This window comes from Coenobita brevimanus, chromosome 71 (assembly GCF_032717465.1).
Source record: "Coenobita brevimanus isolate Jiangsu-jjx chromosome 71, ASM3271746v2, whole genome shotgun sequence".
Classification (NCBI taxonomy): domain Eukaryota; kingdom Metazoa; phylum Arthropoda; class Malacostraca; order Decapoda; family Coenobitidae; genus Coenobita; species Coenobita brevimanus.
In genome coordinates, this window is record NC_137024.1 from 43957533 (window position 1) to 43985152 (window position 27620).

At 42.4% G+C, this 27620-nt stretch overlaps 1 protein-coding gene across 1 annotated transcript in view; it reads left to right on the forward strand.

Moving 5' to 3' along the window:
- The window catches only part of LOC145406767 (uncharacterized), an 83072-nt gene that overhangs the window by 3074 nt on the left and 52378 nt on the right, over positions 1–27620 (forward strand). The window contains exons 2-3 of the mRNA XM_080277864.1: positions 15924–16549; positions 18058–18135. Coding sequence (XP_080133990.1) covers positions 16184–16549; positions 18058–18135 — 444 coding nt within the window. The 5' untranslated portion in view covers positions 15924–16183. The remainder of the gene's footprint in view (positions 1–15923; positions 16550–18057; positions 18136–27620) is intronic.

A 27620-nucleotide genomic window follows, 5' to 3' on the forward strand; every position in this document is an offset into this window, starting at 1 on the left:
GGACAACGCTGAATACTTCTGACGAGCACTGTAGATATACAATAGCCTTTGTAATTCCTTACAAAAGTCATTAACCCCTTAACCGCGGGGTGTCACTTTCGTGACGCTTGGGAGCAAGGGATCATACCGCGGGGCGTCGCTTTTGTGATTCTGTGTTATTTTGAATTCACCCGGGCTTTCAAGTGGGGGCTTGTATCATCTATCAGTACTGACAATGTCCAACACTAGTCAGCACTCCTAATCTCATCTGTACTCCCATCCATTGTTGAAAATTTAGCCATTTCTCCCCGTTCTTGACTCCCCTCCCTACCCCCCCTCCATTACCCTATCCTCTCGCCTGCCCGGCCATGCTACGCTAAGTAAATCTTCCCTGGAATTTTTCACTGATTTCATCCATTGAAATAAGCCCTATGTCGTATTCTTATACCAAATAATATATACAAGAAAGAAATCAGGTAAGTGAGAGTGCCATACACCTGGAATTGGCTAATTATCACCTGACAACACCTCACGTGCACTCGTTCGCTAATTTTCGCTGTTTTTTTCCCCTTGAAATATGCCGTATAATCTATTTTCGTAATAAATATACATGTAAGGAGAGAAGGGAGAAGCCTAAGTGATATTTACATTCACCTGGAACTACCTAATTTATAATGTATTGTCTAGATTTCCTGCCAATCATATCAGTGCTACACAAAGCTGTTTCAAGATTTAACATTGGTAGCTCTGATTATATATCTCCTAAGTAGGCCTCTAATCTATTTTCGTAATAAATATACATGTAAGGAGGGAAGGGAGAACCCTAAATGATATTTACATTCACCTGGAACTACCAAATTTATAATGTATTGTCTAGATTTCCTGCCAATCGTATCAGTGCTAGACTTAGCTGTTTCAAGAAGTAATATTGGTAACTCTGAATAACCCCTAAAGCAGGCCTCTAGGCTAGCTGGCCTGGCCCCTGTGTTATCAGTGTACTCTCATCTTCCGAAGTGAGAGGACGTATGTTTCATCTTGCTGACTTTAAGGCCTTTTTTCACCCCAATGCAAATGGCTCTGTGACCTTTACCCCCTACTAAACCTCGTGTGGAAAGAGGTAAAGGGCTGACAATTGATAAGAGAGTGACTACGATCTTTCTATTGAGTAAAACAGTGCAAGTGGAATTGTAAATAATGTGTAAACAGCAAGTGAAAGTAATGAATGTAAATATACGTGAACAATGGAAAATAGTTTTATAAGTTATTTCAAGTGACAGTGCATAACACTGTAAATAAAATAGAAATGTAAATAACGTAAATAAAATAGAGAACGTAAATAGAAATGTAAATGAGTAGTATTATAAGAATACGAGTATATACCCTAGGAGTAATGAAAGTGAAAGTTTCACTCTAGCATGTCTGAATGCTATGAGTTATGAGAGTGAAGATGAAAGTGACATTCACTCTCAATGCCAGTATACAGGACGAGAAAGTGAATGCTACGTATTTTACTGAAAGAAATTGAATCCCTACAGTGACAATAAACTAATACTACTGAAGGAAACTTATGGATAAAGACTGTAGATATATATAAGTGTTATATAGTAATAGAAATATAAAGTGTGAGGGGTTTTATGAATAATAAATGACAGACTACCATGAGCGAACTAGTGCCAGTGCGACGATCAGACGCGCTCGTAATTTCCATTGCTTTCACAGTTTTTTTTTTTTTTTTAGTATGGATCCCAAACTACTTGAAAATTGTAGATTAGTGTTTATAGTGTTTGTATCTGGCTGTGGTAATCATATTACGGGTTGTCGGGAAGTGTAAAGTGGAGACTTCGTTACCCTACTTCAGAGGTCTCCACAAGTCCTACGGTAACCGACGAAGGCTCAACAATCATTCCAGGAGAAAGCTGAAGGTATGTGCCATAAGCATATGTAATTTTATTATTCTAGGACTAATAACTGATTTTTGGCAAATATTTTTTGAGAGTCTGTCGGAGCCCAAATAACCCCGCGGCACACGCAAGTAATTGGTAAACAAGCCCGCGGTGTAGGGGTTAAAACATATTATTTGAATCAAATATCCATAGCCTAATAAATTATTAGGCTGTGGATATTTGGTTTAAATAATATATTCAGTATGTTTTAATGATTTTTATAAGGAATTGCATACCATATGCTACTCTTAATAAATAATGTACCGATATTTTTAATTAATTATTATTTACTAATAATAATAGTTTAAAAAATATTAAACTACATTATCTCTGTTGAAGCATTTTAAGAAATGCTGCTACCCTCCATCCCTCCCTCCTCCCCCCAGCAGAACCCTCGCGACTGCCCATGCCTCCCCCACCCCTTGTCCAGACATACTTGAAGCTCCCAAGATCACATGCTCCTTAGACTGCGCAGTGCGCAATCCACAGGACAGGTACGCAATTGCAATTTAGTTGTGCAAGCGCAAATAAATTTGCGCTAGCGCACCTGCCTTTTCATGTGCGAAAGCACAATATTGCGGGTGGTCTCATGCGGTGCGCAATGCGCAAACGATATTCACCGGAGCGCAACGTTACGCAATTGTGCTTAGTGCACCTGCAGCACTTATTTTCACCACCACTGCAGTAACTACTGTACTGTATGATACATTCAGTACAGTAATAAAGTGGTATAATATATATAATAATACTGTGCTGTACACTGATAAATGTCTTTTATTTATCTTACTATGATGAACATACCTGAAGTGGTCAGGCAGTCCAGGCAACTTCTGGCTTTATCGGACTTTTTCCGATATGTAAGAATTTAGTCTAGTACCTCCTTGATTCCAAAAAAAGCAAATTCCAGTCTGTTGAAGTCCATTATATCAAGGTTTTACTGTAATTCATGCATCCACCATCAGGTAAAACATTGAAAGAGATATAACTGTTGTAATTTAAAACATCAGTGGTATTAAAAATAGCATTAACAAAAACAGAAGTTGGGCTGGGTACTCTTTTGTTGATACGTAGCTCCACGGTATTTTCCTCCCACCCCCCAACCCCAATGTTGTTGTCAAAGTTTTGCCTTCTCTCATATCATGTGGCTTTCAGGAGAGACCTTAGGCCATATGGTTAAATGAAAATTTATGGGTCTGGCAGTTTTAGCGGACGAAATAGAACAAAAATTTGTGCTAACCAGAACAAATTACTGTACTTTCATCCGTGTGTTCTCATGAGTTAGCGTTCAGTTTCACATTTTTCGTTTGATATTGCGTTTCCCAACACATTTCCGACAGACTAAGCATATGGCTAAACTGCTCAGTCAGTCCGAAATGTGTTGGGAAGAGTGATACCGAACGAAAAATGTGAAACGCAACACTAACTCAGGAGAACACATGGATGAAAGAGTACTTTTTTTCTGGTTTGCAAACATTTTTGCTCCATTTCGTTCCCTAAAACAGCCAGACCCTTAAATTTTAGTCTAACTAAATGGCCTAACGTCTCTCCCAAAGGCCACATGATACGAGAACGCGAAACTCTGACAACATTGGGGTTGGGGGACAGGAAGAAAATACCGGGGAGCTACGTTTCAACAAAAGGGTACCCAGCGGAGGTGGCGTTGACCCAGTCCAACTTCTGCTTTTGTTAATGCTGCTTTTAATACCACTGATGTTTTTAATCACATCAGTTATATCTCTTTCAGTGTTTTACGTGATGGTGCGTATAGGTGGAGGTAAAGTACGTGGGGTAAGGTGGTAAGAAGGGGTAAAAGTGAGAGTTTGCTTTCTCTGACACATCATGTAACGCCCTAAAAGCTTCTCAGTCAGTTTCAGGACAACATATAAACTTTCACAGCTGCCAGATTTGCATCACTTCCTACGCACGATCTTTATCTTCTCCCGGTCCTTCCAAATCGTTATGATGGTGCTTTCTTTATGTTTTTTTTTTTTTTTCCATTTTGGTAAATGTACGCTTTACTTAAAGCAGTGGAAGGACCTTACCAATTCAGTTCATATTCCTCCAGTTTGTTTTCTGTATTTTTCTGACTATTTTCAGGGTGGTAAATCACCTTTTCCTGCTGAAAAATTTCCCACTTTTTATCATCACGTTCCTTAAGCCATAATATGATTGTCTTGACGTACTCAAAGGTGGTTTTCGTCTCCCAGCTTCCCAACTGGATGCTAGGTTAGGTTAAATTACCAGGTATAAGGTATAGTTAAGCTAGGTTAGGACAGGCCCTAATTTCGCCGTAATCCTGACTTGTCAAACAAGTTGACAGCGGAACACAGCTTAAAACAACGAGGGAAACAGATTTAGCATGAAACATATATTTACCACCCAGAAATAATCCAACAAACATACGACTATCCGGAAGAAGAACGAAGAATGTGGAACTGAATGTTCTCTTACAGGAGCACATGGAAGTCTTTTTTTTTTTTTTTTTTTTTTTTAAGCCAACATTTTCGTTCAGTTTCGTCCCCTAAAACTCGAAACCCACATGGCTGTGAGGTAGAGTCTGTGAGACGCGAGAAAGGACTTGAGAGCCGTATGCTCAGTCAGTCCTAAATGTGTTGGGAAGCACGAAACCGAACGAAAAATGTGGAACTGAACACTAAGAAGAACACATAGACGAAAGTATTTTTTTTCTAATTAGCAAACATTTTCGTTCCATTTCATCCCTTATAACTGCGAAACCCATTATGAGTGTGGGGTAGAACTAGGTGAGGCACGAGAAATGATTGATAACCGTATGCTCAGTTAGCTGGAAATGTGTTGGGAAGCACGAAATCGAACGAAGAATGTGGAACTGAACACTAACTTACGAGAACACATGGATGAAAGAGTATCTTTTCCTCTAATTAGCAAACATTTTCTTTCCATTTCATCCCTTAAACCTGCAAAATCCATGATAAGTGTGGGTAAGAACTAGGTGAGGCATGAGAAAGGACTGATAACCATATGCCCAATTGGTCCAAAATGTGTTGGGAAGCATGAAATCAAACGAAGAATGTGGAACTGAACTCTAACTTACGAGAACGCATGGATTTTTTTTTTTTTTTTTTTTTCTGATTAGCATGCATTGTCGTTCCATTTTGTCCCCTGAAGTTGCGAAACCCATAAATTTCACCAAACCGTTCGGCCTTGAGTGTGCCCAGGAAGCATATTTCCATTCTGTATGCGTATTCCCTCAGCCAGGAACAATGCTCGCCCAGTCGTTTCAAAACTAACAATAGGTTTTTCACGGAAATATTTTCACTGTGCTTCCCAGGCAAAATTTTAGCAACCTGACCTACCCTAACCTATCCCATTTCACTAGGGCTGTTTGGCTGAGGTGGCTGGTTGTGGTACTGAGATAAATACCCATACAGAATGGAAATATGTGCCCAGGAAATGTACCCAGAGTTTAGAAGGTGACGTCATAGTGCGCAACTTTCAAATTTGTCCCCAGGGCAGCTGATTTCCCATGTGAGCTCGAGTTTTTCCGTGTGTTGCCATGACTTGTCTCATTATGCTGACCACGTTAGAACAAAAACGTGTTAATCAGCCACGTGTTACTCAAGGATTGAGTGTGTATATATATATATATATATATATATATATATATATATATATATATATATACAGTCAGCCCTTGGCTATCACGAGTAATTGGTACCCTAGGCGACCCGCCATAGCCAAAATCGCGATAGCCATACTTAAGAACTAATGGGAAAAATTCTAATTGGTTCCCCGACCTCCAACTTTACCCCAACCTTACCCTATTTTCACATCTTCACTAAAATACCTGGGATTACAAACCAGTGCTGCAAATTAACAACAGTACAGTACATAAAGGTTATAAATAAAACAGAATTAACTGTAATAAGCCATTTTACTTAACATTTTTGGAGAGGATGAGGGGCTTGGGTGGGTTGAAGGGGTTCCGAGGCTGGGGTGGAGTATTACTGGCCACCCCTCCGACGTTCTATCTCGTCTAGGAATTGATCAGCTTCATCAGGAGTCTGGAAGGGACCCTCAAAACCTTCAAAGTCGTCAGCTCCATTATCAGAATCCACCTGAGGCTCACGGGATGGTCCTGGCTGTGGGTTGGGCTGAGCCTCGTTGCGACGGCGTAGGAAGTCTGTTATCTGGCGTTGTTGTAGGTTGTTGATATGGGCATGGTATTGTTGGTGGTAACCTTCCAGTGCCTTCATAATCACCGAAGAATTTGCCTCACTGTTGGCGCTAACATCTTGCTCGATGAGATGACGTAGCCTTACACCCAAGTCGATTTCCTTTATGTTGGCTATGCTGAGTACCCCACGACTCCCAGCATCACCACCGATGTTCTCCTCACCACTCTCACTCCTGTCCTCCTCTGCCACATTCTCCTCCTCTAGGATGTCGGCTGCAGTAACAGGGGGTGGCTGAATCATGTCACGAATGTCGTCCTCCGTTGTGTCAGCAAAGCCAGTCCCAGGAATTTGCCGTGCCTCTTCCACTGCTGCCTGAATCTCCGCCTGCACAGACTGTGGCTCACCTGCCACATTCCCACGTCGGTCCTCGGGTAGCCCCTCCAAAATATTTCGCCAAGCGTGATGAATTGTTTTCTGTGTCACATCATCCCAGCATTGCACCATTAAGTCCACAGCTTGCTTAATATTGTACTTTTTCCAGTAAAGAAACACTTTTCTGTCATGTTCACTATCACCTTGCACTTCGTCATCATCATCATCATCACCATCACTGTCCACTAGGTGCTGGATGAGCTGGGCGTCCTTGGTAGCTTCCCTCATTATCCTGAATTGCCGTCGCGAGTAGGCAGACTTGACCACAGATATTACCTCCTGGTCCAGGGGCTGAATCAGTGATGTCGTGTTGGGTGGCAAGAATTCAACTCTGACGTTAGGGTCTGAATCCCTCAGTAGAGGTGAATGTCCTGGGGCATTATCAAGCAGCAACAGAATGTTGAAGCGGATGTTGTTTTGGGCGCAATGCTTCTTGACCTGGGGAATGAACGCCTCCTTCATCCAATCTTGCGACAGCTTTGCCGACATGTACCCCTTCTTTGAAGACATCCAGTGCACATTCAGGTTGCTCATATCCTGTCGCTTGTAGGCCTGTGGACGTTTAGCACAATGAATAACTGTTGGTTTAAGGCGGCATGTTCCTGACGCATTCATTGCAAACAAGAGGGTGAACCGTGTCTTCATCGCCTTCCTTCCTCGTACGTGGGCAGAGTTGGCTGTGATGAATGTCAGCCTGGGCATAGTTTTCCAAAAGAAGTTCGTCTCATCCATGTTGAATATTTGGTCAGGTGTATATTGGCCCTCCTCAATCACGTGCTTTAAAAAGTCGGGATACTCCTTAGCCGCTGCCATGTCCGCACTTGCTGCCTCACCACTGATTTTCTTGTTCTTGATCCGTTGCCGTTTCATAAATTGATCCACCCATCCCTTGGAGGCCACAAACAATGGTGGTTGTGCAACAGCCAGCTTCCTTGCAACCGCAACATATATCTCCCTGGCTGTGTCCATGACCTCACGCGTCTCCACCGCCTGGTTCCTCCGTGCCTGCCGATCAAGATACCTGGCCAGCAACTGTTCTGTCTTAAGGAGCACCTGATTACGACTCCGCAAGGCGTTGCTGGCTTCCTCTGACGATGCCAATTCCATGTGCTTCCTTATGTGCTCTCGTTTCTGGTAGATTCCTCGGACCGTGGACTCGTTGATACCAAATTTCTTCCCCACGCTGCACTTGCTCTCACCACCGTCGATCAGCCGCACAATTTCCAGTTTCTGAGCATAAGGCAGGTTCTTCCTCTTCCTCACTTGCCGTCCTGGGTTAGCCGCGTTACGTGCACCAATGGTAGGAGGGTTGGATGGGGTATTGGTGGCCATTGTGGTTGAACAATAGGTCTTCACGGCTATAGCTGCTGTCGACTGGTAACGCTGACTCTCTCTGAACCTTGGCGGGAAGGATGGGTAGCTGTAACCATGTCTTGGGCCAATCAGCGCTCGGGTAGCCTGTGACGTCGCGCCAATCACGGCGCGAGTATACGCATGGGCATAGCCCGCGCGATTTGAATGTTTCTGGCCGACCATCGTCTGCGATAGCAGTATTTGAGGTCGCGATAAAGGTAATCGTGTTGCATTTCACCTGTCCGTGATAGCCATGAAACGTGATAGCAAAACCCGTGATAGCCAAGGGTTGACTGTATATATATATATATTTATACTGTACATATAAGAGTGTAACACGAGTTTCTGCAAATATTTGTAGAGGTGAAAGAATACGTCATTCTGAGTAGAAAATCTTCTATACACACATGCTTTTTAAGGAATATTATAGGCGTGACATGGATTTTTAACATTACGCAATGCAACTGTCACACAGAGACTAGTCGGTTAGGGGAGTGGCAGAAAGGGAGGAGGGGAGGGGAGGAGGGAGGCTATCTGGGCACATGATGCCAACTTGGTGAAGTTATGATTTTTAATGCAAGTTATGGAAATTAAGAATACCTTCAGACAGGAAATCATGCTATTAATAGACATTATGTAATTCACCGATAAGGATTACATGAGGACAGTATGATTGTAATTAGCAAGAAAGATACTGTAAAATTAAGGTGACAACATTTATTTGCTATCAGCTGAATGTCAGTACTCTCTTGCCAAGTCTACAGTCAGTCACTTCTCACCACTACAAACCCCCAAAAGCATTGTGATGATCACATCAAATGCTCAAAGCGGCCACCATTAGCTTCAATACCTAATCGTGCTCATTGCAACATGGAATGTGTACTTTTCCTCAAAATTTCTGGCTTGTTTTTGATGTGCTCTGAAGCTTCCATTATTCTCTGCAGAAGTTCTTGTTTGTTGTTAATTTTGGTTTTGAATACTAGTGATTGTACGTGTCTCCAGAGATAAAAATCCAGTGGTGTTAGGTCCGGTGATCTGGCAGGCCATTGGTGTGGTCCTCCTCGACCTATCCACTTCTCAGGAAACGTCAGGTCAAGGTGCTGCCTTACTTGATTACTGAAGTGTGGTGGAGCCCCGTCATGCTGAAAAACTAGTCGGCGTCGTGTGGCCAGAGGAACATCTTCCAGGAGTAAGAGGAGGTAATCTATCAAAAATTTAGCATAAGCATCCCCGTTAAGGCGGTCTTCAAAGATGTGTGGGTCAATCATTTGATCACCAATAATGCCACACCAGATATTAATGGAAAATCGGTGTTGGAAATTATATTCTACCATTTTGTGTGGATTCTCCTTTGACCACCAATGTTCATTATGGGCATTGTGTGGTCCAGCATGGGCAAATGTGGCTTCATCTATGAATAAAATGTATTTCCATAGCTGGGAATTATCCTGTAACCATTTACAAAAATCTAGTCGCCTAACAGAATCTCCATCCTGAAGATGTTGAACCTTGAGCAGATGATATGGATGAAAACCTTCACTTGTCAACAGCCTTCAGGCTTTCGTGTGAGAAACTCCAAGTCGGAGGGAAATTCTTCTTGTGCTAATGTCTGGGCTATGTGCTAATGTCTGGGCTACGTTGAACTGTATCAAGAATCTGCCTTATCCTTCCACTTTCCTCTGTTCGTTCAGCTGTTGCACCTATTCCAGGGAAAGACCCTTTGTCACGAAGGTGTTGAAAAACTGTGTAGAATGTTCGAACATTGGGAGATTTTCTGTTTGGGTATCTTCTTATGTATTCCTGTACAGCAGCACTTGCACTTCCATAGCAGAACCCGTAAATAAATATCATATCTGCATACTCCACATTACTGAAAGTGTAAGGCATTATATGCAGTTTCTGGCTCTCAAATTGGTACAAAATAAATCAAGGGTTTGACCCGTAGTCTGAGCACGCCTACTTATCTTGGTGGGAAAGTGTGTTCTGACTGACAGTCAGCTGATCGCTCCCTTCTTGCCACTCCCCCTAACCGACTCGTCTTTGTGTGATGGTTGCGATGCGTAATGTTAAAAATCCACGTCACGCCTATAGTATTCTTTAAAAAACATATTTGTATAGAAGATTTTCTACTCAGAGTGACGTATTCTTTCACCTCTACAAATATTTGCAGAAACTCGTGTAACACCCTGTATATACAGTAAACCCTCAATAGTTCGGATTACTAGGGGGGTACCCTATGTCGAAATACCCAAAAATCCAAATTGTTGGAGCTCATGCTTTCCCCTTTCCCCAAATCACACCCATGCTCACTAAAACATGGCTTTTTCACAAAAACATTGAACAATACAGTATATTATTACTTTATACTCAAAGAGTGCACAGTACAATAAATAAAATAGTGTCAAACCTTGACAGTGAAGTCTTGCAACACAGCAGTAGAGTACAGTACACTTAACTGTACCAAAGGTACTGTACAGTTCTTAAAAATTACATTTATTACTACACTTACCACTACAAAAACTGTTCACATCCACTTATCACTGGAACCCTTTTTGGACTTGTCTCACTTACTTCGAATTTCTATCCAAATTAAAATTATTTGTGTGGTGTTCAAAAAAGATCTAAATTAACCAATATCCAAATTATTCGGGTTCGAATTAGAGAGGGTTTACTGTGTATATATATATATATATATATATATATATATATATATATACACAATGGGCTTGCACGGTGCGCGAGAGATTGGACGGTCCTGGCCCTCGCACACTGTGAATACATAATCTTATGGCAAAAATTACATATGGGCGGTACCCCCACATACCTGGACTTTTTTTTGGCCCTTAGAGACATAATAAAGGTCAAATTTTTCAGACTTTATACTACAGATATAGCTACAGTAACAAAAATATGGGTAGTCACCTTAACAACAGTAGACAACAGGCCTGATGGACTTAAATAACAGGGGTTCCAAGGTGCTGCAACGCTTACAGAGCCGCACCCCCCGCCACACCTCCCGCTGCACCAACATTTCCCTCCACAGACTCCTCTTGAGCACCTTCCCCAGGAGCCCCAAAGTCACTCACTTCGGCCATAAATCCCTTGAAGTCCAATGCTGACACATCTGACATTGCTTCCTCTTCATCCTCAACAGGAACAGGATCAGACGATGTACCGTAGCTGGTTCCTCAATTTCACTAACTTGAGCCCGCTGTGTGTAACTTGTTATGAGCGTCTGTCTTCTCCTGTTTATTTCTTGCCTGTGCCTGTCTGTGTAGAAATGGAAGAGTTTCTTGATACCAACCAGAACCTCCTCCATTCTTAGATTGCTGACTTCCTGTTCCTTCACCTCTTCCTTGAGCATATCCACAGCAGCGAGGATCTTGCTTATTCTTAACATACATAGCTCTGAATTCCTCTCAATCACTCTAGGCTGCTTAGCTTGACTCTGCCTGGCATCGGTCTCTGCGTCAGCCTCGTCATCCGTTGCAAGACTTCCATGGGAGGCTGTTCCTCATTAACAGCTTGCACTTCCCGTATGTTCGCCATTATAACATCCTCGAAACCTGGTACAGCTTGTGCTGCTGTCAGTGTTGCTGCCTCAGCCTCGGCCAGTGGTTGAATGGCCGTCTCATGGGTCATGCATAAGCGAGGCACGAGCATTCGCCACGCATGGTTCACCGTTGTAGGTGTAATCTGATGCCGTGCTTGTAGGAGAAAGTCAACTGGGTCCTTCACTGTAAAACGACGGCAAAATGCCTCAACAGTCAGGTCACCTGTGGCGGGTCAGGATACAGCTGCTGGCGGAGATGGTGTGGGAGCAGGTGCCTCATTGAGGTCATCGTCTTGATCTTGTAGGGCATGAATCTCCTCTTGTATGTCGGTCTTCCTACATAGGTAGTCATACATTTGCATGTGGTAGAAGTGCTTCACAGTGGCGATCAGTTCTTGATCCAATGGCTGCATTAGTGACGTTGTCCAGGATGGCAGAAACACAACACGACAATCCTTGTGCAGATCTTCTAGGTATGGAGGGTGACTTGGTGCTTTGTCCAGCACAAGGAGTATCTTCAATAGAATGCCAAGTTTCCGACACTTGGCCCTTGCATCGGGGACACAGTGCATCTTTGACCAGTCTGGCATAATGTTTTCGGTCATCCAACCACTTGCAGACTTGTACCAGTACATGCCATGTTCATGAGGTTTTTATAGCACCTTTGGTGTGAAGCTGTGTGTACAACAACTGGCCTCATCTTGTGGCTCCCAGACAGGTTTACAGCGAACATTACCATCATCTTACACTTCTGGAACTTGCGACCAGGGACTTGTTTCTGTTTTTTAGCGATGCAAGTCGATTTGGGGATGGCCTTGTAGTATAACGATATTTCATCGACATTATAGGTCTGGTCCTTGGTGTACTGTCTTTCTTTAAGAAGCGCTCTACATATCGCAGGATACTCTCTCACGGCCAGCTCGTCAGCAGAGGCACGTTCACCAGACACTTTGATGTGAAGGAGTTCCTTTCATTGCAAAAAATGGTGCAGCCATCCTACCAATCCCTTGAAAGGTTTGTCCACATTTAACTTGCGAGATTCTGTCTTGTAAAAGAGCTGGGCTTGGTTCCAAATAAATCTACCATTCAGTGGTACACCTTCCTTCTCCTTCCTCATTATGAAGATGGCAAGATACTGTTCCATTAGTATCATCGCACAATTTCCCACCCTGGAACGGCCATCTAGGTCAGATGCACCATACGTCTTCACTAGAGCCCTGACGGCATCGCGATTCGTCCACACTGTCCTCACTGTTGATTCATCCATTCCCAGGGCTTTACCAATAGCTGTATTTCCTTGTCCCTCCTCCTTGAGCTTGATAATCTCCAACTTGGTTGCATGCATGAGGAGTTTCTTAACTCTTGGGGATGGAGGCATGGTGCAACGAAGGTACGGTACAGCCCAGGATGGAGCAAAAAACAGCAACACGTTGTACATGACAGGTTAGCTGCAGAGAACAGATACGCACTGTACACGAGCCGTGTCTGTAATGGCACGACTGCTGCCTCATATCCCAAGCTGCGGAGTAGAGTGCCTGGGAATATCTGCGCATCAACATCACGACACGTGACGATGGACGTGTTGTGTTTGTGTGTGGGGGGGGTCACGTACTAATGGAAAATGGCTTTTTTGAGCCACTCCGTGCCTCTACCTCATGTTCTGTGAGGTAAACTCGCGCATTCAAGGTTTTTGGTTATGATTTTTGGCCACTCACGCACTGTGATCTCGCGCACTGTGTGAGCCCACTGTATATATATGTATATATATATATATATATATTACTGCCTGTTATCCACCGTAATAGAGCCAAAGGCATGTTCGGGTAGTGGCAATATCCTGATAATGAGCAATATCCCCCCCTACTATACCCAGACCCTACCTATACCCAACCTCCAGTCTATACCTAACCTATTTGTACAGTACCTCTGCTTATTTTGGCAATTTTTCTGGTCATTCAGGCATATTTGGACATCAAAACACATATACGAATATCCAAAATAATGCTAAATACCAAGAAAGCCATGAAAGAAAAAGCACTGAAAACCAAAAAACACCTGACCCATACACTACCGTATGTACAGTACCCCTCCTAATTTTGGCACTGTCTTCTGGTAATTCTGCCTTATTGAGACATCAAAACACACAGGATTATCCATATTAATGCTAAACACCAAGAAAACCATGGGGAAAAAAAATAAATAAATAAAAAAACACCCAACCTATACACTGCTGTTTGTACAGTGTCCCTCCAAATTTTGGCAATGTTTTCCTGCCAATCTGCCATATTGAGACATCAAAACACAGGAATATCCCTGTTAATGCTAAACACCAAGAAAAACAATGTATAAACAACAAAACTCCACAAAGAACCTGAAGATGGTAAGAAAATCAGTTATCTCTGTGACATGAGTGATAGCTGTTCCTGTGGCACCAAAAAAAAAAAAAAATCCATAGCCAAATATACCAGAAGTTGATTATATTGGTATAAATGGTACACCATCATCTTCGCTGGTGTTTATACTGTAAGATAAGCAAATAAAAAACAAAAAACTGATGCGTAAAATAACAAAATTGTAGTGAAAATAAATGATCCTCAAGAGTAAAACATTCCTTCATAAAACTTCCCACCATCCTAGGACAAAATTTTGCCTGCAGCTTGAAAGAGTTAAAAATGTGTTTAGATGCAGAATTTCACGAGCTTTCTCTTGGATATTGCGGAATTTTGATACAACCAATAGTATTCAAATAAATCACCAAAAACTTTAAAAAGTCACAAGCCGGTGCTTTCAGTGCAAAGGAGGGGGGTGGGACTGAGGGAGTGAGGGGGGAGCCATGAGGCAGGGCTAGCAAGGCGGGGAGCGCTGGAGGGTATGGAGGAGGGACGGGAGGGGAGGAGAAATGAGGCTATGGGCAGGATTTTCACCTTTCTGTCTCAAGGCAGACTGGTGCTTTCACTTGACTCGAGGCATGAGATCTGTCTTACACGCATGCTGGCTGCTGGGGAACACAACTCCCAGTGACTGGACGACTTTGGACATTCGGTGTAGAGACGGACAGGCGTTTTCACATGACTCATGGCTTGCAATCTCTGTTAGATGAGCGTTGGCAGTTGGGAAAGGCTAATCCCAGTGGCCACACGACTTTGGACATTCTGTGGGGATGTGTACAGACACTTTGACACCGCTTGTGGGTTATGGTTGGTATTACTCGGGTGCTGGAGGTTCATTGGGAGAGATCGGACCAGCAAACGACTTTGACCATTCGGTACAGGGGTGGACAGACATTTTAAGTCAGGTTGTGGGTTATGGCCTGTTTCCCACACACAGCTAAAGCCCAGCAGCCACGATACCAAATGTATGAACTTGTCGGCTAGCCAGCCGAAGTTCTCAGGGACTTTCACGTCCAGATAATAGCAAGTAAATTCGTATAATGGATTAATAGAGCCAAGGTCCAGTATCCGGATAATGAACAGGACTGGATACTACACGTCCAGGTAAATGAGGGATTACTGTATGTGTACTTCGGTGGTGTGAAGAGTAAGGATGGAAGTTTGTAGAATGAAGTGCTTGAAAGGGTACAACAGGGAAGAAAGGTTGCTACTTTTTTTAAAGCAGAGATAAGCAGTAGGGAAGTGAGCATGGAAGTAAAAAAGTCGCTGCATGATAGTATTGTGATACCAGCTCTAACCTGTGGAAGCAAAGATTGGGCCTTGTCAGAAGAATGCGAGAATGAGAGCAGTGGAAATGAGTTATTTGAGAGCAGCATGTGGATTTACATGGAGAGAGAGTCTGGCAGTTTAGGATGTGAAGGAGCATTGTGGTGTCGATGTGGATTTGATAGAATGTGTTAGGAGAAATGCACTGAAGTGGATTGGCCATGTGGAGAGGATGGAGTGCGAGAGACAAAAGAGGAGAGTGTATGTAAGTGAGGTGGAAAGGGGATGAGGGAAAGGGAGGCTGAGGATGAGATGGAGAGGTATATGAGAGAGGGGTGTGTGAGCTGGGGGGAGGGCAGCAAAATGGCAGGGGACAGGGTGACATGGAGGTGATTTGTTTGTGGCCACCCCTAATGAGATTAAGGCATCCAACAATAAATAGACAGATAGACAGTTTAGTACTCTATTATATAAAGCCATATTTAGTAAACTTTATCTATCCCTTTTCCCTTTTCTTTCCAACTTTCTAATGCAAGAGTTAACCTTTACTCCTGGTCCTTCATTCATGCAACAGGTCAGCTCTGGAAGTTTCCCCCTCTGTCTTTATATCCTACTGCCTATGATCTCCAGTCTTTCAGACACAGTGTGTCCAGGCATCTCAAAATGAACGAATCTTGAATTTTTGCTTTCTGTTATTTGGTTTTTGTTTTTTTCTTGGGGAGAACAGTTTGTAGGCTTCTGGCCTTTGGTTCCTTTTTCCTTGCATTGGGGGGGAAAAAAAAAAGCTAATTTAAAATATACTATACCAGTACCTTAGTAAATCACATGCACATATACCATCTACTTTCAGAGTCTTTCATCATCTTGCTGGTGTTTTACTCAACAAGAGTAAGATCATGGGAGGAGGGACTACCTGCAGCTGAAAGTATAGTGAATGATGCTGTTGACTATCAAGAGAATCCTATAAATTTTAAAGAAACGGAATGCTTAACAAAAAATGAAAAATGTAATGAAAAGACAACAGTTTCTAAAAATTGTGCAGATAATGAAATACAGTCCTGCACTGTGCCATACTGCAAAGAAAAAAGGTGCGATGAGAGTGACCTACAAATGCTTGAGCGAGATGAAAGTGAACATAGGCCAAAAGGAGAGGGCATTGCTACTGAGGAGCACTGCAGAAAGCTCTTACAAGCAAAAGTCATTAGTAATCAAGAAGAAAGTGCACAAATACACATGAAAGCACGAAGTGATCAGGTTTCCACTGAAAAAGACAAAACACAAGAAACCTGCGACACTCAAAACCCTGATCCACCCAAGTGTGTTGAGCAAATAGTTCCAGAGGAGAACAGATGTAATGGAGATGACAAAACTTGTGAAATCCAAAGGGATGGAGTTGCAGGACAGTTGCAGGAGACAGAGGAAGTTGACACAGAGCAGGAAAATGTTCCATTACGGGAAATTTTACTGAAACTTAAGGTTTGTATATACTGTACATACACTTGTTGATCAACCCGTCTGTTTGGCCGAGCAGACCCATCAACCATAGGCAAGCAGTGTCCTCGCAGGACCGTCCCATACGGTGAACCGACACTCCTTTGTGACTGACAGTATCTTACCACAGCGAGGCACTGGGAAAATTGTAGAGGATTGGTTCCTGGATGGTTGCTGCATTTGGATCTCTTGACCTAGTTAACAGGAGCACCATAGCAGGTCCACTTCACCCCATAATTTGGTTATACAACAACAACAATAGTATACAGTAAAGTACAGGTTCAACCATAATTGAACAAGTTTATGCAGAATCATTACAGTATACTGTTAAACTTTTGCTATAATACACTAATGGTTATTTTCAGTAGGTTATTGGTACTGTATGCAGTACATTTTGATATAACTGCTGTATTAGGCTATGCTATTATTTTGCAACATTATCATAAAAAGTCACCAAGCTATATACTGTATGCTTTAGTGTAATGTACAATGGAAGGCTGTTTTTGTAGTTGTTTATTTAAAGTTGTGTATTGTATCGTTCCTTTAATTTATTTTCTATTTTTTCCCTTTGATACTACAGGTCCATTCTAATGTGACAAAATTAATCAGTGGAAGCCAGAATAAACAGAAATCATCATTGTACTGAAGGAGTTAACCCCTTCAGTCCAATGATGTATTGTTCATTTTATTCTTGCTGTATTCCAGCAAATTTATCTGGTTATGGAGGATGACTTCAAACTAGAAGGTTTAACCTGTGGATTGCACAATTAACCTTTTTTTTATCCCACCTTGTGGTGCACAAAAAATGAAAAAAAAAAAAAAAAAAAAAAGGGTTTTGTTTATTATAAACTTGAAGATAAACATCGAGGGCATCATCTGGTGAAAAAAGAAAAAAATAATCTCTCTCCATCTTTGCGTAGGGCCCTGCATAAGTTTGCATAGGGGAGTAGTGAGAAAAAAAAAAAAAAAAAGTTAGTTTTTGTTTATTAAATACTTAAAGATAAACATCCAGGGCATCTATTGAAAAAAAAAAAAAATCCGTCTTTGTGTAGTGCCATGCTCAAGTTTGCATAGGGATGGAGTAGTTAGAGGTGATGCGTGGCCAACACAGCCTGAGCTGTGGCCCACAACGCGACACCTCCCAGCCTGAGCTGTGGCTCACAATCCACAGGTTAAATATAGTCTTCATTGATAATTTCATTACTTGATGTATCCCCAAGGCTGAATAAAATTGTTTGGGGGTAGTAAAAATGTACAGTATTAATAAAATGTGTCATCAGATTGAAAAGCTTAATGGTGATAGTGTCTAAGTTATCAGTTCCAGTAGGTAAAGAAGCCGAACAGAATGGGAGTAGAGAGAATGAAATAGAATACCAAAATACTGAAGTGTTTCAAGAAGTTTAAGTGCAGTTTGCAGTTTGGGCAATACAATATATATGGGACATAAAGATCAGTTACTCTACATAGTTACCTTTACCTATGTTCCATTACAGCCAGAAGGTCTTACAGATGATGAAGATGATCAGACATCTGAATATTCAGCCACAGAAGCAAGTATTAGTGATGTTGAGGTAAGTAAACATATGAAATGCTGTGCTATAATATTTAAGTTCTTATGTACCCTTAGAAGTATCTGTCACGTTTCTGTTAGGTATTATTATACAGGTGCTAGTATTGCTTCCTTCATTCTTTCCCCTTCCTTCTGCGTACGGGTGACTCTACATTGAGTGACAATTCAAATGGTTTCCTGTACACCAGGAAGCCATTTGCTATGGTGAATGGTAACCATATAACCAAAACGTGGCCCCTGGTGGTTTAGTGGACAATTAAGGCACTCCAATTGGATTGAGCCGGTGCAGTTTTCTATCCAAGGGGTGGTTGGGGTTTATTGCTCAAATAATGCCACTCAGGGATGAGTGAGGCTAGCCACTCTCATCTTAATGTCAGGACCAACTTGCCTAGCCCCAGGTTTCAATGCTTCTCATGGGGCAACACAGGATTAGATGATGATGCTATACTATTATTGTTTTTTAGGAAAAAAATATCTCCAGGGAAGGCAGTTTCTTGGTGTAACACCCAACTTTATGTTTAAATCTCACATTTGCATAGAACTGTACATAACAAAAGATGTTCAGAGATTAGTGATACAGTACTGTATTTCGTCTTGACAAGTCTCCAGTGATTGGGCACATAACGTATCTGTGTATATTATTATCTATGCTGTATCTAGTTTCACTCTTAACCTGGAGTGAACATCTTTGGGACATAGTAATATGTTCTTTCATGTATTCTGATATGTTTGCACCCTGTGGAGGTTCCTTCATTGATGGCAGAATGTTGTGCTGCAGTGGAAGCAGAACATTTCCATGCATACCTCTCTCATTACACATTGGAAGCCTCCCACACCCACACTCATGCATGTATGTTTATATATATAAATTGTATACTGTGTATAGCCAGATGCCTTACTCCTATAAGGGGTGGCCACAAACATATTGTCTTCATGTCACCCTGTCCCCTGATATTTTGACTGTTATTCTCCCAGCTTACATCCCCCCCCCTCTCTCCTACTTCTACACCATCCCTCCATCTCATCCTTGGTCTCCTCGTCCTTTATCCATCCTCCACCTCATTCACATACACTCCTAGGTAGGCTAGTCTCTCACTCTCCATCCTCTCTACACGGTCAAACCACCCCAGTGTATTTCTTCTAACACTTTCTTCATATCCACATCCACACCAGAGCACTTCTTCACTTTCTCACTTGTCAGGCTATCTCTCCATGTAACTACACATGCTCCTTTCCCTCATCATTCTCACCTACTCCCACACAATCCATACTCCCACTCTGTCATATTCTCACCTTTCCATTTGGTGTCAGTCATTATATGTCTACTTTTGCATCCTCATTCACCTGAACAATCTCTCACTTTCACCCCTCACATTCCATGTTGTCATCCTCATTGTGTCTCTTGTTCGGTCCTTGGCCATTACCTGTAAGTCCATCTGGATACGAGGCATTTTATTTGTCTCTTTAGTTAGTCGTTTTACAGGGAGGGGAACTAACCTTCCACCAACCCACCTATTGACATGTAGGGAACACATATGGATTGGTTACTGTATATGGTTACCACCCAGTGTCTCATCATTTGGCTCATCACTCATTGTAGTCACCCTGGAGTAGCCCTACACTGAGTGAGTGGATGATGGGTGTCCCTGTCCACCATATACGTATACATAGAGTATATATATATATATATATATATATATATATATATATATATATATATACACACACACACACACACACACACACACACACACACACACACACACACACACACACACACACACACACACACACACCGCAAATTGACTTAGGACTTACATACACAATTGCTGTGGGAGAGTTGTTTCTCTTTGCTTTGTGTTTCCACCTCTACCAAGTGAATTTTTTGGGCAAGAAGTAAATGTCTATTCCTCTGGTGTTGGCGGGAGGTGGTGAAACACTCAGCAAGTCAGTGCTTGTGCAGATGCGAGAGTGGGAGTATATGTTCCCATCGCTCCGAGCTTGCACCTCCCCTTTTTTTCATATGCATTACTGTTTGCCCTATTATTTTCCTAGAGTCATCATTTGATGTAATGCTGCCTTCTACTTTTCTTAGCCTTTATCATTCTTTTTCTGTGCGTGCCCTACTCTCTTCCTATTTCTCCCATCTTTCCTGTTACAGGTGGCTTTACATTGAGTGTAAGCCAAGAAACCATTTACAACGCTTGGTGGTAACCATATAACCAAACCATACGTGCTCCCTATGTGTCAAGTGGGTTGGTGGAGGGTTAGTGCCCCTCCCTGTAAAACAAATAACTCAGAGTCAAATGGCCACCCCATACTGGATTATGGCGTCTGGCAATAGACAGATAGATAGAGAGTGTTGTCATGCCTGGAAATTACTGCTCAAGGGATGAGAGGGTCCGTATCATTGCATGGAGGCAGGATAATGTCCCTATCAACATGATCTGTGAACATACTGGACGTGCAAAGTTGACCGTCATGAAGATTCTTGCTGCAGCGCGCAGCCTGCCACCTGATGTTGTACCAGAGCACAAGCATGGTGGTGGAAAGAAGAGGACAACTTGCAGAGGTACAGATACGCTTCTGAAGAGGGAAGTAATCAAGAATCCTCGACTGACAGCAGCAGAATTGAAGAGAATGCATCCCCAGCTGTTACAAGACGTCTCAATTCGAACTATCCAACACCGCTTGCAGAAGGAGCTGGGTTTGCCAAGCCGCACCACAGCCAAGAAACCGCTTCTCACTGAGCGCATGAAGAAGCACCGCATTCAGTTTGCCAAGAAGTATGCACACTGGACATTGGATGAGTGGACAAAAGTTATGTTTTCCGACGAAAGCACATTTCAAGTGTTCCAGGTGCGTTCTGCCAAGGTTCGTCGCCCTGCCTCCCGTAGTCGATAAGACCCTGCTTATACGATGCCGACTGTTAAGCACCCACAATCAGTAATGGTATGGGGGTGTTTCTCAGGTGAAATGGGACGGGGAGGCCTCTACTTTCTTCCTAAGAACTTGATGACGAATGGTGGCCAGTACATCCAAGTTCTGAAAGATCATTTGTTAAACTTTTGTGCTATTCATGGGTGCGACTTTTTAATGCACAATTCAGCTCCATGTCACAAGTCAAGCAAGGTGACAAAATGGCTTCAAGATAATCGGATTGAGGTCCTTGACTGGCGTGGCAACAGTCCGGATCTAAATCTGATAGCAAACTGCTAGGCAGAGATGAAGAAAATCGTGGCAGAGAAGAAGACACCCGATCTGGACAACCTCAAGACTGAACTGACAGATGTTTGGTGCAATGTCCTTAGATAATTACTTGAGAGATAAGTAATTCCATGCCAAAACACATCCAACTGGTCCTGAAAAACAAGGGAAACATGATTTCGTATTAATGAATGGCATTTCATGAACAAACATTGCGATATACTATGATTTCTATGTTATTTAATACCTTGTGGGGGGATCCTAAGTCATTTTGTGGTAGCTGTATACAGTAAAAGCTCGATTAACTGGCATCCGATGCATCAGCTCCTCATATAACCAGAACGCAAATTTGATCAGGCATGGGGTCGGAAATATTCTGGATATTGTCGTCTCCCTATAATTCTTGATTAGTTCTGTACAGTACAGGGTAAAGTAGTGTATGCAGCTAAGTTTTCAAAATTATTTTGGCCTGTAACATATGCTAAATTTTTCTTTAAATAATTTTTGGTAATGTTTGCTGGTTTGTGTTCAGTCCTGTACAATTTCTCTAGCTGTCTTTTTGTGTGTATTGTAGTGTACACTCACGATCAATAATTTCTGCTCAGGGATTCCCCCTTCGTACCCCCATATACCCAGACGGGAAGGGGGGGACGAAACGAGTTCCACCCGCCTCTACCCCAGCTCACGACCCTCCCCCATACCCATACCCCTCCCAGCCCCCCACTCATCATTCTTATCTGGCAGATACATCTCAAGCTAACCTCATACTTTACACTTATAGTCACATTACTAATACCCAAATATAGAACACTAGGATATATAAAAAGTATATAATATGACTATGAACATGCTGCAGCAAGAAATTAATGCATTATAATGTTGACAATAAAACAAAAACGTTAACAATGGCCATCCCAGGCCTCATGCGTTGGGTGTTTGCATGTGTCCGTGTCTGTGCCTGTGTGTTTGGGTGTGTTTATGTCTGTGTTTTTCAGTGTGTGTGTGTGTGTGTGTGTGTGTGTGTGTGTGTGTGTGTGTGTGTGTGTGTGTGTGTGTGTGTGTGTGTGCAAAGCAGTGCACCCAACACAGGAGGCCTGAAGTGGCCATTGTTAACATTTTTGTTTTACTGTCAACGTCATAATGCATTAATTTCTTGCTGCAGCGTGTTGATAGTTATATTCTTTTAACATATCCTAATGCTTTTTGTTTGTATTAGTAGTGGAACCAAGAGTGTTAAGCATGAAATTAGCTTGAGATGTAAGTGCTAGTTAAGAATGACGGATAGGGTGGGGAGTTGGGTAGGGGTATGGGGGATCGTCGGGAGCTGGGGTAGTGGCAGGTGAAGCTCATTTCGTCCCCCCCCTCCCCTCTTCCCTGGGTATTCTGAGGTAGGAATGGGGCACCCCTGGGCAGATATTAGTGAGCGTGAGTGTGCCTGTACTGTATCTTACCTGTACAGTATCTAATACTGAATAATGTACTTTATGAAATAAAGTCCCAAGTTTGGTACTGTTTCATTTGTTTGACCTCCCAGTAAATTTCTAAGAGTAACATTCGATTATCCAGAAAATTCCATATCCGGAATGGAAGAATCGCCATGCATTCCAGTTAATCGAGCTTTTACTGTGTGTGTGTGTATATATATATATATATATATATATATATATACACATACTGTATGTACAGGCAGTCCTCAACTTACGAAAATAATTGATTCCTAAAGGTCTTTCACAAGTCATTTTTTTTTGTAAGTCCATCTCTCATTCTTATACTCTCTCTCTCTCTCTCTCTCTCTCTCTCTCTCTCCAACCTAAGCCTAATCCCATATTTACTGAGGTCACAGAGTTCATTCCCTTTACCCTTTTCACCTTTCTGCTTCATCCCTACCGTACTTCTCTGCTATCCTCTCTCTCTCTCTCTCTCTCTCTCTCTCTCTCTCTCTCCCCCTCCCTCCAACCCAACCCTAATCCCATATTTACTGAGGTCACAAAGTTCTTTATCTCATCGCCTTTCTTCTTCATACCTACTTCTGTGCTATCCTCTCTCTCTCTCTCTCTCTCTCTCTCTCTCTCTCTCTCTCTCTCTCTCTCTCTCCCACCCACTTTTTTTTTTTTTTTTTTTTTTTATGGATAGTGAATGGAGGAAGGAAAAACAAAGGAAAAAAAATAAGTCCATGTGCCTAAAGGCATCCTCCATTCATAAAATATTTATAACAACTGGATTTAAATTGAAGTGGATTAACTGTTTGTGGGAAGCAACTCCCAGGAAGTGAATTCCAGAGAATAGTAGTTCTGGGGATAAATGAATTTTGATAAGCAGAGCTTCTGCATTGCGGGGGAGAGAGCGTGAATTCATGGGCGCTTCCAGCTGCCGAGTATTTCAGGAGAAAATGTGAAGGGGATGCACAATTGAAGCCAGCTCGTCAGAGCACTTACAGTAAAATATCAATAAAATAATACTAAAGAAGCAACATCTCTATGTACTGATAATGGAGGAAGGTCCTGCACAATGGCATGATTATTGATTAATCTATTGGCTTTATTTTGAATTTGTCCCACTGCCTCAATGCAACTTCTCCACATCCGCTCCACAGTGGTGAACAGTATTAGATCTGAGAACGCACAAGACTTTTGTATGTTGTGGCCATCTGCTTGTCAGTGAAGAACTCACGAACTCTGTACATAAGTCCCAATTTTTTAGAAACATTGTAGTGGATACGGGAATATTGACAGCATTTAAAATTATGTGAGAGTCTGAGGGATTCTTTCTGTTGGAGAAATTAATGTATTTAGTTTTCTGAGCATTAAATGATACCAGATTTGTTTGTCCCCATTGATTAATTTTAGAAAGGTCCTGGTTCAGAGAAATTGCTTTGTTTATTTGGGAATTTATATCAAATTGTGTAAAGGAGGTACTAAATGTGATAGAACTATGAAGGGTCGAGTCATCAGTTTAAGAGTGTATTGCGTTGTGAGTGACAGATAGGAGGTCATTTCTATGAATGAGAAAGAGGGTTGGGGCCATGATCCCATTATTGTCTCTGCTCCTCCACTTATATCCTACCCTTCCCTGAACTGCAATTAAGACCTCACCTCCTTGTCAGTGTCTTCACCTAACCCCATCTTTCTTCCCATAACTGACCTGCCACACACACATTTTTTCATATCTGGATTTTTTGTAAGTCGATCCTTTGTAAATAGGGGTCTGATTGTATATATAGGGGTCTGATTATATATATAGGTATATATCTGAAGGTGAATGTAGGGAAGAGTAAAGTGATGGTCTTTGAGAGAGGTGAAGTCAGTGAATGTACAGCGAGGTTGGATGGTGAGGAATTGGAAAATGTGAGTACGTTTAAGTACTTGGGTAGTGTGATAAGTAAGGATGGAGGTTTGGAGGGTGAAGTGCTTGAAAGGGTACAGCAGGGAAGAAAGGTTGCTGGTTATTTGAAAGCAGTGACAAGAAACAGGGAAGTGAGCATGGAAGTGAAAAAGTTACTACATGACAGTATTGTGATACCAACTCTAACGTACGGAAGTGAAGCTTGGACGTTGTTGGAAGGACACAAGTCAAGAGAGCCGTGGAAATGAGTTATTTAAGAGGAGCCTGTGGAGTCACATGGAGGGATAGGCTGACGAATGAGGATATAAAGAAACGTTGTGGTGTTGATGTGGATGTCATAAGGAGCTTTATGAGGAACACACTGAGGTGGTTTGGCCATGTGGAGAGGATGGAGGGTGAAAGACTGACGAAGAGAGTGTATGTGAGTGAGGTGGAGGGGGGGAAGAGGGAGGGGGAGGCCGAGGATGAGATGGAGGTATGGGGTGGAGAGGTATATGAGAGAGGGGGGTGTGAGTTGGGAGCAGGGTAGTGAAATGGCAGGGGACAGGGCGACTTGGAGGCGATTTGTTTGTGGCCACCCCAAACGGGATTGAGGCGTCTGGCAATAGATAGATATATATACTGTATATATATATATATATATATATATATATATATATATATATATATATATATATACATACATTCTGTATATGTTATTAGGACTTTGCATAACCAGTGATTTCATGAAGTCCCTAATGAATTCGTGAAATGAGTTTAAACTGGGATGGATTAATTTAGGTTAGGTTCTCAAAAGTCCTAGGCCCCCCAAATTAATTTTTTCACATATGGTCTTAAGGCTGAGGGATCTGACCTTCCGGTTTACCTTCCTGTCTAGTGAAGTCGTTCATGGGGATGATGGAGTCATTCCTGGAACTGGCTCTAATTTTGCTTTATAGAGCCTCTGGGGTCTGTCAGACCCCAGGTTACCTATCACGTCGCGTCATATGTCATTCCTTGTGTACAGTTAATTTTCATTTGCTGTGTGTCTCCTTTTGTTTACAGGAAGTCTCAACATCAGTCTACAGGAGATGGCCCAAAAGTTTAGGATATTGGCTTTCAGTTTTCCTAGGGTTAAGGTTAAACTTAGCGTATACAACATTTTGCACCTTTTTTTCAAAAATTTCTAAAATATATTTTTTCATTTAAACTTTTTTTTTGTCCTCAATGAAAGAAAATGGCTTGAATTTTTTTAATGTATTAAAGCTCATTCCAATAAACTAATTTTTTTTTTTTTTTTTTTTTTTTTTTTTTCTCCCTTGGGGTATTGAGACCCCAGGTTACCCATTGAGATAAAAAAAAAGGGTTACCTATCTAAGGTTAATTTAGGCAGCAGTTAGGCTAGGCTAGGATGATCTAGGTTAAGTTTAAGTTATGTTAGGCTAGGTTAGTTAGGTTAGATTGATTTAGATGAACTCATAACATAACTTAGCATTCATCTAAATTAATATAACCTAACCCAACATGACTAACCTAGCCTAACATAACCTAAACTTAACCTAGATTATCCCAGCCTAACCTAACCAAGCCTAAACTAACTAAACCTTAATTAACCCATCCCAGTTTAAACTCATTTCACGAATTCACTAGGGATTTCATGAAATCACTGGTTTCACAAACTTCCTGTAACATATGTAATGGGGTCTATAAATGTCCGCGTTGCCCGTGGGCAAAGTGGGGATCCCCTGTTTGGCTCAGGGGTAACGTGCGCGTGTTTGGAGCACAAGGGCTTAAGTTCGAATCCTGGCCAGGACCGTGTGATTAATTTGTTACGTTTCGGTTCAGTTATTACATTGGTTGGCAGTGGTCTGGGATTTGAGGCGAGGCTTGGTTGGCAATTTGATGTAGCCTACCTTGGTTAGCTGGGAGTGTCCTATTCTTTATATCCCAGGGATGAGCTGTTCAGTGTGGTCGGCCTCCATTGCTATGCTACCTGTGTTCAAAACTCACCAAATTAATCACCAAGGGGAGAAAAAGGGGGGAATGTAATGGGGTCGATAAATGCACGCATTGCCCATAGGCAAAGTGGGGATCCTCTGTTTGGCGCAGTACCATTTGGAGTGCGAGGGCCAATTTTGAATCCTGGCCAGGAAAGTGTGATTAACCCTCTCTAACTCTTTTAACGCAACCCACATTGAATAGCTTCCGAGTATTGCATGACCCTCATTGCTGGCCCAGACCTTACGTACCTCACACCCTTCACTCAGCGATATGCGCGACTTTGGAAAATGTTTTCATTCAACTTTTTCCCCTCCCTTTATTTATAACTCTACTGCCATGAAATTGCTTCATGTTATAAAGGAATAAATGAGTAGATAAATTACTGTACCTTATTTCGTCATTCACTCATTTATTCAATGCTGATTTCCTTACAGACGTACTGTATAAACATTTCGTCAGTGCTTGTTGAGAAAAATTTGTAGAGCATTAATTGTGATTATTTTTGTAAAGAAATTACACATCTAGCTCTGTCAGAAAGATTTTAACCCCTCAACGATGGGTGTCTGCATATGTTGTCGGAGGGTACAGGGGTCAAAAAGACGGGTGTCCGCATATGCAGTCGCGCTCCCCCCACCCACCCCATCCCCCTATCACCACACCCACACCCTCCCCACCCCCACCTTCCCACCCCAACCCCCCTGCCACACCCTCATAGCCCCCACCCCCCCACCCCAACCCCCACAGCCCCCCAAATTCCTCCACAGTCTCACCAAGCCCCACTGCCCCCTACCATCCACCATCCCTATCCCCCACCCTCCCACCACCTGCACCCTCCCCACTCTTAACCCCCCACCTCCCACACATCCCACCACCCATTTCCCATGACCCCTTCTACCCCCAACCATCCCCTACTCCCCAACAGTCCCCCTACCACCCCAGCCCCCTATCTCCCACCCC